We start from the raw sequence: 14366 nt of genomic DNA, 5'->3' as shown, positions 1-14366 counted from the left end.
GTTAATTTATTAATTGATTGATCTATTGATTCGATTGAATGAAGTAACAGTTTGATTGATCCATTTCTTGCTACATTTAGTAAAATTTGATTGTCGAAGAACAGATTTTTCGAAAGTTCATCGAACTTACTTCTGTTCGGAAACATCAGCCATTTCAAGCCTGAGGCTGAATCTGCGCCAAATGTGTTTCATGGACTGATTGATTGATTGGTGTGAACATTGATTGATTGACTGATCAATTATTTCAGCATATGTTTTAAATTTTGTTGCTCTATATATGCATTGGGTTATTAATTGTTTGTTTAACATCATACACACGAACTTTCCCTAATATGCGATGGTAGTAAGTTTTATGCATAGGTGGAGAAAGCCGCAGTCCCGGTGTGAACCACCGACCTTTGGCAAATAACTGACAGGTTTTTATACCATATTGGTGGACGAAAAGTGATCTTCAACGCACGTAAGATTTGAGCATGCAGTACGAGAGCCTTCACCTCTTGTATTAACTGTCACCACGGCCCCACATGAGCATAGTGAATGCGGGGGAATGCACAGATTCATTGTCCTAGCCTGGAATTGAGCCCACGCTTCGTGTGCTTCGTGATTCAGCAATCTGCTGATGGTCTTGTGTTTCTCCTGGGCTTGGCCACAAAAATGCTGGCCACTGTATTAGGCCAATAAGTGAAAAATTCTTGAGTACGGTGTAAAACAGCAATTAAATGAATACATCAATTGAGGTATGCATGCTTTCAAAATCGTTTAAAACTTCCATCGTAGAAATGTTATACTATAGTTTTGCTAATCCCTTTGTATCCTCAAGCGCATGTACAGATTCACATACATGTACTTCAAATGACAGTCTATTCTTGTATTACTCGCAGCCGCGAATTCTCCACCGGCAATAGCTCTTTGCTTCTATTAGTAACGGTTGATTACGAACAAGACTGTCTAAAGACTACAGCCCGTTCCGTTACATAACAGATTTAGCTAAAACGTGTCTCTGTTGGTGAAATTATGGTTTAAAGAGGCGTGTTAAATGCTACTTAGCTTGAAATGGGTGGCTCTAGTATTAGACACTGCCTCTTATACGTTTAATAAGGAGCGAGACAACTTGCACCAAGGTAATTACAAGCAAGGTATACTCTTCCGATAATTATCCGTGAGGAATTGTGATCCGTTACAGACAACCGATTCTGTACGTGTGAGACATCTGGATCTGAAACTGTATCGATATTTAATTGGTAGGCAAAGCTTTGATCATGTCAGTCCTATACACAGTGCTTTACATAAAGATCTGGGGGAAGCGAGCAGGAATTTCTACCAAATCTCATGTTCCTTCTCCACGCCGAGATCGCCTGCTGAAATGGAATTAATGATTAAATAAATAAATAAATAAACCCCAGAAATGAATAAATAATGCACTAGGTTGGACAATAATGCTTATTACGATCTACAAAAATTCAAGCATCTTTAAACAATGCATTTCTTTGAGTTTATTCTAATTTATTTATTTATTTGTCACGTGTATCACGAGTCGCCCACTTTCCAAGCATTATGCCACTTCTTTCCACCTCCCTCGGGACCGGTAGATCCAGGATCAATCCTGGGTCGAATCACACCTAAGACTTTAAAAGAGAAAGTTGTAACTTCCTCGCTTGGCGTTCAGCATGAAGGTGATAGTGCAACGACTGGTTGACCCGTATCAGTATAATGGCTCAGGCGGGGCGGCTTACTTGCTTTCGGTAAGTCGCTTAAGCGAAGCAGCACTAGATAAAAGAGCGGTGGAAATCCGTCCTGCAACAAGGAGGCACATTACACGCACATGCACCCTAAGGATTCCTTCGTCGTCATATGACTGAAAAATTGTTGAGTACGACGTTAAACCCCAAGCACTCACTCACTCTTTCCACCTCCCAACTCAACACGTTTCATTTCGTCAATACGTAACAAATTTCGGCTTCTTATAGAACAAAGAAAATATAAATTGTGAGTATAAATGAGTATGCGTTGAGTATATGTATGGGTATATATGTATGAGCATGTATGAGCATACATGTAGGTATGAGTATGTGTGTATGAGTTTGAGTATGTGTGTATGAGTATACATCACTTCCTCAAGTTCTCATCATCATATATAGGCCTATATCGTTTATATACAGCCTGGGCTACACTCCAAAAATTCATCTGTTAAAATTAAAATTCATTCGGGGCTTCATTTCTGACTTAAGTTAAAATTTGAAATACAATCTTAAAACTTACTGGTACTTTAGAAATTAAAAATTGTGTCCACCTCACCAATGTGTCCACTTCATCAATGTTATCTTATGTCCAATATGTCCAAATTTCAGCTTCTAATATCAGAAACAAAGCATTGTGAAGAGGTTCTAAATTTTGACTTAAATCAGAAATTACTTTGTGCAATCGACCCCTGGTGGTTAGCGTTCCAGCGGAGGGCAATGTTATCATTGGGAGTTCAGGTTTAGCTCATGGTGGCTTCCTTTCCTCTCGTACGTGGGAATGGCTTCCAGCAAACTTGCAGATTGTAGTGGGGTTTCCCGGGCTCTGTCCGGTTTCTTCCCACCATAGGCCTAAAACTGGCCGCCATCGTATAAGTGACATATTCTGGAGTACGGCGTAAAGCTCCAATTAAATAAATAAGTAAACAAAAAAAACAAGCCTCGACTTACTCTGGAATGGGTAGGCTCACATGCAATTTTCATGAACGCTTTAGTGAATCGTCGTTATAAGGAAAAGAGGGACTTTTGCGCCACAGCTTATGCATGTTATGATAGAATCTGCGTTATAGTCTCTATGGTGCGTGTTATAGCTGGTGAGAAACTAGCATTCACACTTACTAGGAGTATTGCTGGACACCCAAGAAAACGCAGTGTTGAGTACTTTGGCCTAATTGAGAGAGAGAAAAAAACAACAAAAAAAAACAAACAAAACAACTTGTAGGTTCCTAGGCCTATATGGCGGCAGCCGGTACTTCCTCTCTTTTAAAATATGGAGCACCTTACCACCTCCGGGGGAAAAAACACAATTATCTGCAGCATTTCATACCTGTATCACTTCTTATTTTAATTTTTTCATGTTTTATTTTTCTATTTTTATTTTAAAATATGTGTAGGCTACGTTTGGCATGTGAAATGAAAAAGAACAAAAAAGAATGGGAGCGGGGCTCCGCAGGGTGGTGAATTTTGAAATCATGCATTTTAGGAAAAGTGATCAGGAGTACGGCTTCAAGTACCAATCAAATAAATAAATCATCTACATGTAAGTTGGAAAGTCAAGAGTTAACTGCCATGATAGTCACGTGTAAATTTGCTGCAGAGGATCGAGGGCAGAACGTGCGCTGTGGGGAGTATGCACGGAAGTTCACTACTGTTACGGTAGCGCCGTCTGGCGAGAGCGGCGAGAACAGCGAGAGCAAGTACCTGGCGAGCATCGCTGCCTCGAAAAGAAATTGACAGGATGTCATTACTGAGTGTATAGCAGGATGGGGATGGTCTCTAAAGCAAGTGTCATACTTTATGTCCTCATAAATGTTCTTATTCAATGGCACAATGCCACATCACCGACAACAGACCTGACCGAAGGTAAGTTACGATTAATCAATGTTGTTCTGTATTATTCAGGGTTCACTTTTCGACACGTAAACAAAGAGACGACAAATATGCGGTACACTAGTATTAGCTTGATCAAAATCACCGACTGATGTATATCACACCTCCAGAAACAGTGTATTAATTAACGTGGGAAACAGTGGGTGAGTTTTTAAGTCGAGGTTGTTGTCATGTGGTTTATAGTGAGAGTCACTAGAGGAAGTTATTAAGACAAAGTTGGGGCCTTTCATCGTCGCTCACAACCTTTTCTGGTGTTTGTTGCAAAAAGCAGATTCTTCAATGAATAATAAGCCAAATCAGCATTTCTGAAGTCTCACGAGATCACGCAGCTTTTGGTGACATAATTCGGGGCTTTGACTAACAATCGACTGATTTTTTAAGCCAACCCTGTATTAAATCATAATTCTGTACCGGTAACAATTTCTTCAAATTTACACGTTCTCATTGTAAACTGATAATTAATGATCGCGTGTGGCACGTCTGTTGTATGCGCTAGTTCATGAGGAACTGACGATTCATGTACTGGCCTAATCAACATCTTGATAATATCTTATTGGCTACATGTTTTGTTTCAATAGAACCAAGTGTTCTCCCGACGCAAGACCTGGGGTCAGATAATGCAGATAATTCATCTGCTATGACAACAGACAGTTTCACGACCAGCACACAGGTGACAGTTGACAATCCGTCCGAATACTGTCCCGACGGTGCAGTGTGTTCAGACCTCAGCCAGGAATGTTTGACGTGTGGATTCAATACCAGCTGTGTGTATGGCAAGCTGGACGCCATCAGCTGTACTGTCAAGGATCCAGTACCGTGTGTTGTAAGTCTTGATTAAAGTTTGAAATTTTCACCATAACTGGCTCAGTTTATATCTCCGATTCTGTCAACAGGTAATCCTGGCAAAGAATTCAATTTCAGTATAGTGCGTTGTAAGTCTTGGTTAGAGATTGAATATGTCAGTGTTATTGACCCTGTGTAAATCTGCAGTTTTGTCTAAAGGTATATGTGGCCACTCATAAAACTGACAGCCAGTCTGACCAGCAGTGAATTTTTGTCCAGTATGGGGTAAAACATGAAATAAATAATGGAGACTGTCATGTTTTCAAGTTGCAGCAAATGACGTTTTCAAATGCAGAATGGAAAATGACACATTCCGATGGTTCTCGCACAGTCTGGTTTGACACCTTTCCATATTTTACACTGAGTTTCCCAGTGAGTTTCCCATAAGATTATCTGCTGGTTCTATTAGCTGTGGTGCGTGCATGTATGTTTTTGTCTCTCGAACGAAATGCACATTTACCTATGAGTTTACTTGCAGCTTCTGTTTACATGATAGAACCCTGGATCTGGTGTGTATGTGTGTGTTTTTGTCTCAGGGAACTGCACTTTTACTTGTGAGCTTACCTGTCGGTTCTGTTACCTGATAGAACCCGGTCTCTGGTGTGTACATGTGTGTTTTTCACTCTCTTAGGGAAACTGCACCTTTACTTGTGAGTTTACCCTCCGGTTCTATTACCTGGTAGAAACCTGGCTCTGGTGTGTACATGTGTGTTTTTCTCTCTCAGGGAAACCGCACCTTTACCCGTGAGTTTACCTGCCGGTTCTGTTACCAGATGGAACCCTGGCTGTACACCTGTAGCTCTAACACCAGCTGTACAGTCATTTCCTCACCCCCCAGATCCACCTACATGGCCTCCTGTACCGTCAAGAGTGGAGTCACCTGCATGGGTAAGTCAATAGACCTTTTTGACCTGTCAATCAAGAACACGCATTTGACCAATCACACTGTAATTCATCAACCTTTTTGCATGTTTGCAAGATGTTTCTTCAAGCATATTCTGAATCCAGTATCCTGTATTAACTGATATAATTATACCTTTTGTGAAGCCCTGAAATTGGCCAATCCAACCAATGTAGCTGTGTCTCCAAAATGAAATTAAAAAGCTGCTTAAATTGCAGCGTACATGTAAGTTGTTCTTTCACATGCAAAAAGGCTGAGGAATTAGGGTAATTATTATTGTTGCAAGTAGGTCACCTGGATGTCCCACACTTTGGTTACAGATGGTCAAGGCACCACATTTGCTTTCACCAGGAATGAAATGAAAAATAACGTCTCATGATGGGGTGGTGGGACAAGGGGTGTAGAGGACCAATCCATTGCTGTTTTAGAGGCAAATAAAAGCCAGAAAATATTAATTTTGGTGTTAAATTTTACATTTTTCTTTATAACTTTCATAATCCGGGGAAAGGTGGAGAATAGTCATGGACGAAATTTTAGATCATTTGTTGTAGTAATCATATAAATGTTAGAGTTAATAAATTTATTTATTCATTTGACTGGTGTTTTACGCTGTACTCAAGAATATTTCACTTATAGCAGGGCGGCCAGCATTATGGTGGGTGGAAACCGGGCAGAGCTCGGGGGAAACCCACGACCATCCACAGGTTGCACTGACAAGACAATTCTCTCTGAGTAGCCATGTTGTAGAATCCTTTATGAAATTGGTCAATGCATAGCATTGAAAGAGTCCCGTGATAATTGGCTGTCACGTAGAAAAACTATTAGCTCTCCATTGTCAGTGTGGTTTCTTATAGTGGATAGACAGATATCAATGCAATAAATTGTATTTTGAGATAAGTTTAAGTCTTAAATGGGCATGTATGACCACACATTTATGAGCAGAGAACTGAGAACAGCTGCCTGTGTCACAATGTGTGCATGTTGGGCAGGATACTGCAGTAACATGCCAGGGTGAGCTGGCAAGAAAATCGTGTTGGGAGAGTCAGTGCTTGAAGAAAAAATATTTTCCTTAGAAAAATCCAGATTTATTACGAAAATATCTTCCGAAAATCTGAATGAAAGAGTTATAAATCAGAAGGTCCTGCTTTATTTGGTAAATTCCCTGATGTGGGTATAGCCAGCTAGGCCTAATGCTTACACCCATGCAGGACAAGGATGAGCAGGGCCGCTAAAACACGATGCTTGTATCCACGAACTTCTCCCTGACCGAATGCAAACTAAAAGAAGCATCTGCCCTTCGAACATGCAACAGAGCTGATACTCTTTGGTTGGGTACCAGGTGTTTTTGTTTGTAATTTCTCATTGTCAAATTGTTTGATACAAATGGTATGGGAGAGCTCCTAGGTTTTGTGATGTCACTCTAGATAGCTATGGCAAAATTTTGTTACCAAATCAGTGGCTAGGTACTGATGATTGTTTGCTATTTATTTCATTGATAAGGCGTGCAGAATTTTTAAAATATTTTGAGAACATTTCTGGAAGAATACTTTATTAATTAATTCAGATTTATAGGCTGACTTTACGTTCACTTTAAGTACGACATAAAACACTAATCAGTCAAATAAATAAATAAAAATGCAGAACAGCTGAAGTATTTCAGTGTCAGTTGATTACAACCATGAGCACATACCACAGTGGTGGGACGTACACACTATCACCTATTGTTGTAATCTACAGTCTGTATCAGTGGTTCAGCATTGATCTGAACGTATCCACTAAAATCCATAATTTAGCAGAAACGCAAAGCTTGACTCGTTTTTAACAATTGTTAACAAAATGTTAACATCGCCTTCACTTTTCAGGGAATAGAAAATTTTACAAAAAGTTGCCGTGCAACTGGACTAGTGGATATCGTTGGTCTACAGCACTGGCTCTGAGGTACATGTACAGGATTTTTAAAAAAATTCTTTTTTTTTAATTTGTTTTTATTGTGTTAAAATTATATGGTGGGCTTTATACAGTGATGATGTGGGAGTGATTTATTGATGTTTAAATGAATAAATGAATGCTTGAGGTTTAACATCGTACTTAACAATTTTTCAGTTATATGATGACGAGGAGCGATTAGGTGTGTTTACATATACCGTGTCTTCTTGTGGCAGGGTGAGTCCATCCCATGAAGTTGCTGCCGCCACTGAAGTATCATGCTGAAGACACCAGACATGACACCCCACCCAATCACACTATACTGGCACAGGGAAAAGCTGTAATGTTTCCTTGCCCTAACCTCTCAGTGCTGAGCGTCGAGGCAGCAGCAAGTCTTTGATATGACCCCTCCTAGGTTTGTTCCTGGGTCTCCCGATTTCGAGGTGAACGCTCTAACCTTTAAGCAACCAAAGTGGGCCATAATGGTGGAAGACAAGGCATCTTCATCAAACACTAGACTGTGCCAGTGGCTACATGAGCTTTGTAGATGACATGTATTTAACGTAATCATGTCCCCATCATTAATAGTGGGAGCTGAGGACTGTCCAGAGCTGGGATTGAATCCACACCTTGTGTGTCCTTGTAATTAAAAGACAAGCATCTTAACAAAACGTCCACAACCCACCCTCTGGGGTCCTGAATGATTCCACAGAGCCATTTTGGCTGCTTTGTTGGCTTAGAGGAATAGAGTGCCCTCCTTAAGGTTGGGTCACATCCTCGTTAAAGTTGGGTCACCTGGGATCAAGTGATATCAGATACTTTAATAATGGTATTTGTGACTTTGCTTTCATCACTGCTTCAGTGGTGACAGAACTTCGGCGGCATGGACTCACCCTGCCACAAGATAACACAGTATATGTACACACACCTAATGACTCTTTGTCGTCATATGACTGTAAAATTGTTAAGTATGACATAAAAATCCAAACATACATACATACATATGTACAAAGCTATTTCTGACTATGAAGCTGAAATTTTCATGAAAGTTGTCCAGTATCTTTTAATTTTGTAGGTTAAATATCAAATCATATGCTGCAATAATTTAAGAGTGTTCTTGTTTTTTTTTTCTGACTGTTTTTTGCTCCATCCTGCGCTCTCTTGTCACCAGCATAACCCTAGGTGGACTGGGAGCAGACCGTTTCTACCTCGGACTCTGGAGAGAGGGCCTGGGGAAACTTTTCAGCTTTGGAGGCTTGGGAGTGTGGACACTTGTTGATGTCATCTTGATAGCCATTGGCTACATTGGACCATCTGATGGCACATTGTACATGCAGCAAGAGTGAATTTGATTGGACGAGACAGAGGAAAGCTGTGAAGTGTATTGCTGTGATGAAAGAGATGATTGGTTAGAAAAGACCATAATGTTTGACCAGTGTTTGGTGTAACAAGAGATTTCATTGGTTGCATCAGAATGCCAGAGTAATGATCAGTTGATCATGAATAATAGTTCAGTTGACGTTGACTGAAGTGATAATGAGACTTAAGTATAGTTTTTTGATGTTTTTTTTTTTTTTTTTTTTTTGGTTTTTAAAGAGAGTTTGAAAAGGCAAGAAAAATGTTTGTCTGTTGATCAGATTGATGCCAATTTGCTGAATACAATTAAGGATTGATAGTGCTGTTACATATAAGTGAAGATTATCCAAACATTTTTGCCAGCATATATCAGAATCAAAGCCCAACTGTGAGGACCAATTTGCATTGGATGACCACAAGGAAAACAGACCTTATTGGGAGGAGGCAAAAATAGTGAAACGTATGTGACCTTCAAAAGTTCATAATTAGAGAGTTATCTCCCCTCTCATGTGATCTCACTGTTGGATCCTTGAACAGCATCCCAAATGCAAAGATGCCATGTACGAAAGCAGTGTGCTAAATGTACATGTACATTCAAGCATATTCTGGGGGGGGGGGGGTATTTTTATTATGATATGTAGACTGATAAAATTATACTTTTTGCGAAGCCCTGAGTTTGGCCATTCCAAGCAGTGGAGTTTTGTCTCCAAAATGAAATAAAAAATGTGCATAAATTGCACTACAAGTTACTCTTTCATATGCGAAATGGTTGAGGAATTAGGTAGCAGATGACAATGGCACTCATGGATGGACCAGTTGAGTAAGCAAATGTGACATCATAATCCTGTATAATATGTTTTAGCCAGCACTAGGTTTGCTTTGCTTGACTGCATGATACAGACTGAATGGGATGATGTATACAATGTTCACAGAATGCCTTTATCTCGGTCAGTAACATGATAGATGTAATAAAACTTAATATGTTCCATGTAGTAAGCCTAGAATGATAATGTTTATTGAAATATGCAAATGTTTTTAATGTTAGGCGCTGTATTATGACTTCCCGTAAATTAGTTGTTTCATCCTGAGTTTATAACCAGTGTTGCTAATCAGTGCAGTGAGGGGTATAACTTGTACCATGCTATAAAATCCATTTTAATGTTAGGCACTGTAGTATCACTTCCCGTAGATTAGTTGTTTCATCTTGCCTTTATAACCAGTGTTGCTAATCAGTGCAGTGAGGGGTATAACTTGTACCATGCTATAAAATCCATTTTAATGTTAGGCACTGTAGTATCACTTCCCGTAAATTAGTTGTTTCATCTTGCCTTTATAACCAGTGTTGCTAATCAGTGCAGTGAGGGGTATGACTTGTACCATGCTATAAAATCCATAGCTCATTAACATTTGGAGATATAGAATAATGTTTTGTGCTCTTGTAGAATAAATTCGTCTAGATTTACATGTTACATATTTTGTTGAAATGCACTTGTATAATGAGGGACAGTGACATTGAAAAATGTAAAATAAGAGCACAACCATAACTGTAGTTTAACATGTATGTATAAAATGGTGATGTATCTAGCATTTTGAGATAAGGTTTAGCCTATATGTGTGACTGAATCTTCAAAGAAATTATCATTCCTTCATGTAGCAGTATTAAACTTGCTGACCTCGACATTGTGCAAGATTTCTGTACAGAATTTGCTGTTGGTGGGAGTAATGTAAAGTGAAAGGCAGAGAGCTACGCATGCGCTCTAAGGAGTATGGTTTTTGGTGGGTAAACCGGTAACGCGTTTCTCATGTGTCGCAAGAGAGCAGTGGTCAGCCGAGCTTGGATCATGGCGCCATTACGTGGGAAAATTCAGAGTTGTGAAGATGTGATACAGTAAAGGACGTTTTCTTCGAAAAAGAGCCTTTTTAGAGGTAATTAATGGCCGTGAAATATTACTTCTGGTGCTGAAACTCCTAGTAGGATATCATTGTACCTTTCAAACAAACCCGAGAACATCTTTTTACGGTCAATCTTAGTAACAGGCGAAATTTTAGGTCATTTGCCGAAATACTAACTGTCCAACCACAACTTTCGACAACAATCAATCAGCTACAAGGCACACCACGAACAAACAAACAGCAAACCACACATCACCGGATGTGTAACAAACCAATAGCAAACCACATGCAAGCCAGTGGCATGCCGCACGCAGGGATATCCACAAAGACCTTTCAATTTGGGGTTTTATGCAGGTTTGATGACTCCTGTGCTGCTAGAGCCTTTATAAAAACTACATATGCATGTATAAAGTTGTGGAAAATATAAATATACGCAATTTTCATATATTTATCACATGCTGTAATGGTATTAAACGAATAAGAATTCAGTAACTGGGCCCAGTATGATGACACAGCTTGACATGTGCAGCATATTCCTGGGCGCTGTATGATGAAACAGCTTGACCTGTGTAGTATATACCTGGGCCCAGTACGAAGAAACAGCTTGACATGTGTAGTATATACCTGGGCGCTGTATGATGAAACAGCTTGACCTGTGTAGTATATACCTGGGTCCAGTACGAAGAAACAGCTTGACGTGTAGTATATACCTGGGCCCAGTATGATGAAACAGCCTGACGTGTAGTATATACCTGGGCCCAGTATGATGAAACAGCTTGACATGTGCAGTATATACCTGGGCGCTGTATGATGAAACAGCTTAACGTGTAGTATATACCTGGGCCCAGTATGATGAAGCAGCTTGACGTGTACAGTATATACCTGGGCTCAGTATGATGAAACATCTTGACGTGTAGTATATACCTGGGCCCAGTATGATGAAACATCTTGACGTGTAGTATATACCTGGGCCCAGTATGATGAAACAGCCTGACACGTGCAGTATATACCTGGGTCCAGTATCATGAAACAGCTTGACACGTGCAGTATATACCTGGGCCCAGTATGATAAAACAGCTTGACAGGGCAGTATATACCTGGGCCCAGTATGTTAAAACAGCTTGACTTGTAGTATGTACCTGGGCCCAGTATGATGAAGCAGCTTGACGTGTACAGTATATACCTGGGCTCAGTATGATGGAATAGCCTGACATGTGTAGTATATGCCTGGGCCCAGTATGATGAAACAGCTTAACATGTGTAGTATATACCTGGGCGCTGTATGATGAAACAGCTTAACGTGTAGTATATACCTGGGCCCAGTATGATCAAGCAGCTTGACGTGTGCAGTATATACCTGGTCCCAGTATGATGAAACAGCCTGACGTGCGGTATATACCTGGGCCCAGTATGATTAAACAGCTTGAGACGTGTAGTATATACCTGGGCCCAGTATGATGAAACCGCTTGACATGTGCAGTATATACCTGGGCGCTGTATGATGAAACAGCTTGACCTGTGTAGTATATACCTTGGCCCAGTATGATGAAACAGCCTGACGAGTCACAATTTCAGTCTTTAAATTTGGTATGTTCCTTGCCGCTATTTTAGCTGAAATTTATTGTGCAATAATTTACCCAAAATTTACATTGTTAAGCAACAATTTGACCTTGTTAGGTAAGAAATAACAATTTTAAAGTGATTTAAATTATTGACTGAAATCTAAGATCGCTTTGTGATCCTGGGATCTGGATTCCAAGTTAGTCAAGTCAGTATTCAGCTGCTTCAGTCACTAGATCATGTAGCTGGCGTAAATATGTAACTACAAAGCTTCATGGTGAGGGAACCCTGCTGTTTTTTATACACACGTGAGAATTTTGATTGGGAAACAACTAATTGCAGTGTGCTTTGCTGCTGGCCTTTGCTGACATCCCTGGCTGGTGGAGAGGTCCACATTTTCCTTTTAAACCGTCCAACATAGGTGGGCTCAGTTGTTGGAGTACAACTTTCAGGTAATTCAACTTTTGCAGCTTATGTATAAAATAAATAGTTAGTTTTACCTGTCTGTCTATTCAGTTATGTTGACATACATATAGGGGACTTTTGACATTGTTGAAGTAAGTACTCATCATAGTAGTTACCCGTGTTTTTATTAAACACACCCATTGTATACTCGTAATATCTAGAAGATATTTTCCCAGAATTGTATCTTAGAACAAAGACATTTTTGTGTCAGTTTTTATTAAGCACACACCTCATATACTCGTAATATCTAGAAGAGGTTTTCTCAGAAATGTATCTAGGAGCAAAAACATTTTTGTGTCGGTTTTTTGTATTTTACAAATTGCACTATGATTTTCATGCATCTTCTTGACAAAATTAAGCCTATTGAAAAATAAATGCATTTCATTTTCATTGTTTAGCATCTCTTGTATAACCCGGAGGGGTGGTCTGGGGGGCTCCTTGGCCTAGTGGTGTTAGCGATGGCTGTGAGTTCAAGTCCATCGCTTGAGCATGGCTTGATTCAAAATCTTGAGTTATTCCAGGTAGTTTTCTGATGTTGGTAGAAAGAGTCATCCCAAATAGCGATATGTATAAACTTTAAGTAAAACTGTTTTCTGAGTGACGTCCATAAAGTAGCTTCTGTCAGCAACCTTCAGATGGTCGTGGGTTTCCCCGGCTTTCCTCCCACCATAATGCTGGTCACCGTCGTATAAATGCAATATTCTTCAGTACGGCGTAAAACACCAATCAAAGAAATAAATAAATTAAAAAAGTACCAAAACACACAATCTTACTTAAAGATATAATTAGCCAGTCCAATCTTCAACATCCTCTGGGGTCACACGTGTGCTGACCTACCAGTAACCTGTGGACGGTCTTTGGATTTCCCCGGGCTCTCGGCTCAGTTTCCTCCCATCATAATGACCACATCGATGAGTATGGCGTAAAACACCAAAAAAACAGTAAGTACTCAGTCAAATGTATGGAATCTAACGATTTGAATGCAAATTTAGAAATACACTCGAACGAAATCAACGTGCATGTGATGCAAAACGTATATAAATATGGGCGTGTTTTGACGATTATCATCACCCGACATGTCCAGTTTAATTGTTTGTTTTTTTTTTTTGTTTTTTTTTTTTTTGATTGGTGTTTTACGCCGTACTCAAGAATATTTCACTTATACGACGGCGGCCAGCATTATGGTGGGCGGAAACCGGGCAGATATAGTTTATAACTAAAGTGTCCAAAGTATACACACTTTAGACACTCTGGAGCTAACAGTGGCCACCTGGTTAAGGTCACCAAAGGCGTGGGTTCAATCCTAGACTCGGGTTATTTTTTAAAATTCTCTACTGTACTTCCATTATCGGGGTGTGGGAAGAAATGGTTGATATCACCCTCTGACACCGTGTAACATGAGTACGGGTTTTCTTCCACCCAAAAGATATCCGCCATACCACGGTAACTAAGACGGAAACAAGAGTCTCCGCTTTCTTCCGTCTCCTTTTTTGTTCATGGTATACTGGTTTAAACAATTCACAATCAAGTATGCCTTTCCTCTGTAGCAATCTGAAAGGCCGATCATTTTTAAGGTGTTACTGCTATCACTGTGCACAGCGGACTTGGTAGCAGTGATAGTGGTCGGTGGAAGTCTTTTCGAGTGGTCTTGCATGAAGGTTCACTTACCTTCCACCAATACAGTATTTACTCAACAAAAATATAAACGCTGGAAAGCAGTTTTTATATTGTTTTGTCTCAGTACTAAATAACGAGTTAACCTAACAATTTGTGGCTTTAATTTCCACCAGATTTTC

At 39.9% G+C, this 14366-nt stretch overlaps 1 protein-coding gene across 1 annotated transcript; it reads left to right on the top strand.

The window, feature by feature from the left end:
• Window positions 1–3432: 3432 nt before the first annotated feature.
• LOC135479538 (TM2 domain-containing protein 3-like) lies at window positions 3433–8833 on the top strand. The gene is made up of 5 exons (XM_064759415.1): window positions 3433–3599; window positions 4205–4449; window positions 5195–5357; window positions 7233–7308; window positions 8468–8833. Exons 1-5 carry the CDS (start codon window positions 3500–3502, stop codon window positions 8640–8642), a joined length of 759 nt encoding a protein of 252 aa, XP_064615485.1. The 5' UTR covers window positions 3433–3499; the 3' UTR covers window positions 8643–8833.
• Window positions 8834–14366: the final 5533 nt, after the last annotated feature.

Source organism: Liolophura sinensis, chromosome 12, assembly GCF_032854445.1.
Source record: "Liolophura sinensis isolate JHLJ2023 chromosome 12, CUHK_Ljap_v2, whole genome shotgun sequence".
NCBI classification, from domain to species: domain Eukaryota; kingdom Metazoa; phylum Mollusca; class Polyplacophora; order Chitonida; family Chitonidae; genus Liolophura; species Liolophura sinensis.
The sequence above is the reverse complement of the archived record's forward strand: the minus strand, read 5'-3'. Positions and strand labels throughout refer to the sequence as shown.

Coding starts and splice junctions, on each gene's coding strand:
- LOC135479538 (XM_064759415.1), top strand. CDS start 3,500: ATGGGGATGGTCTCTAAAGCAAGTGTCATACTTTATGTCCTCATAAAT. Junction 4,450..5,194: donor AGGATCCAGTACCGTGTGTT/GTAAGTCTTGAT, acceptor TTTCTCTCTCAG/GGAAACCGCACCTTTACCCG. Junction 5,358..7,232: donor GAGTGGAGTCACCTGCATGG/GTAAGTCAATAG, acceptor TTCACTTTTCAG/GGAATAGAAAATTTTACAAA.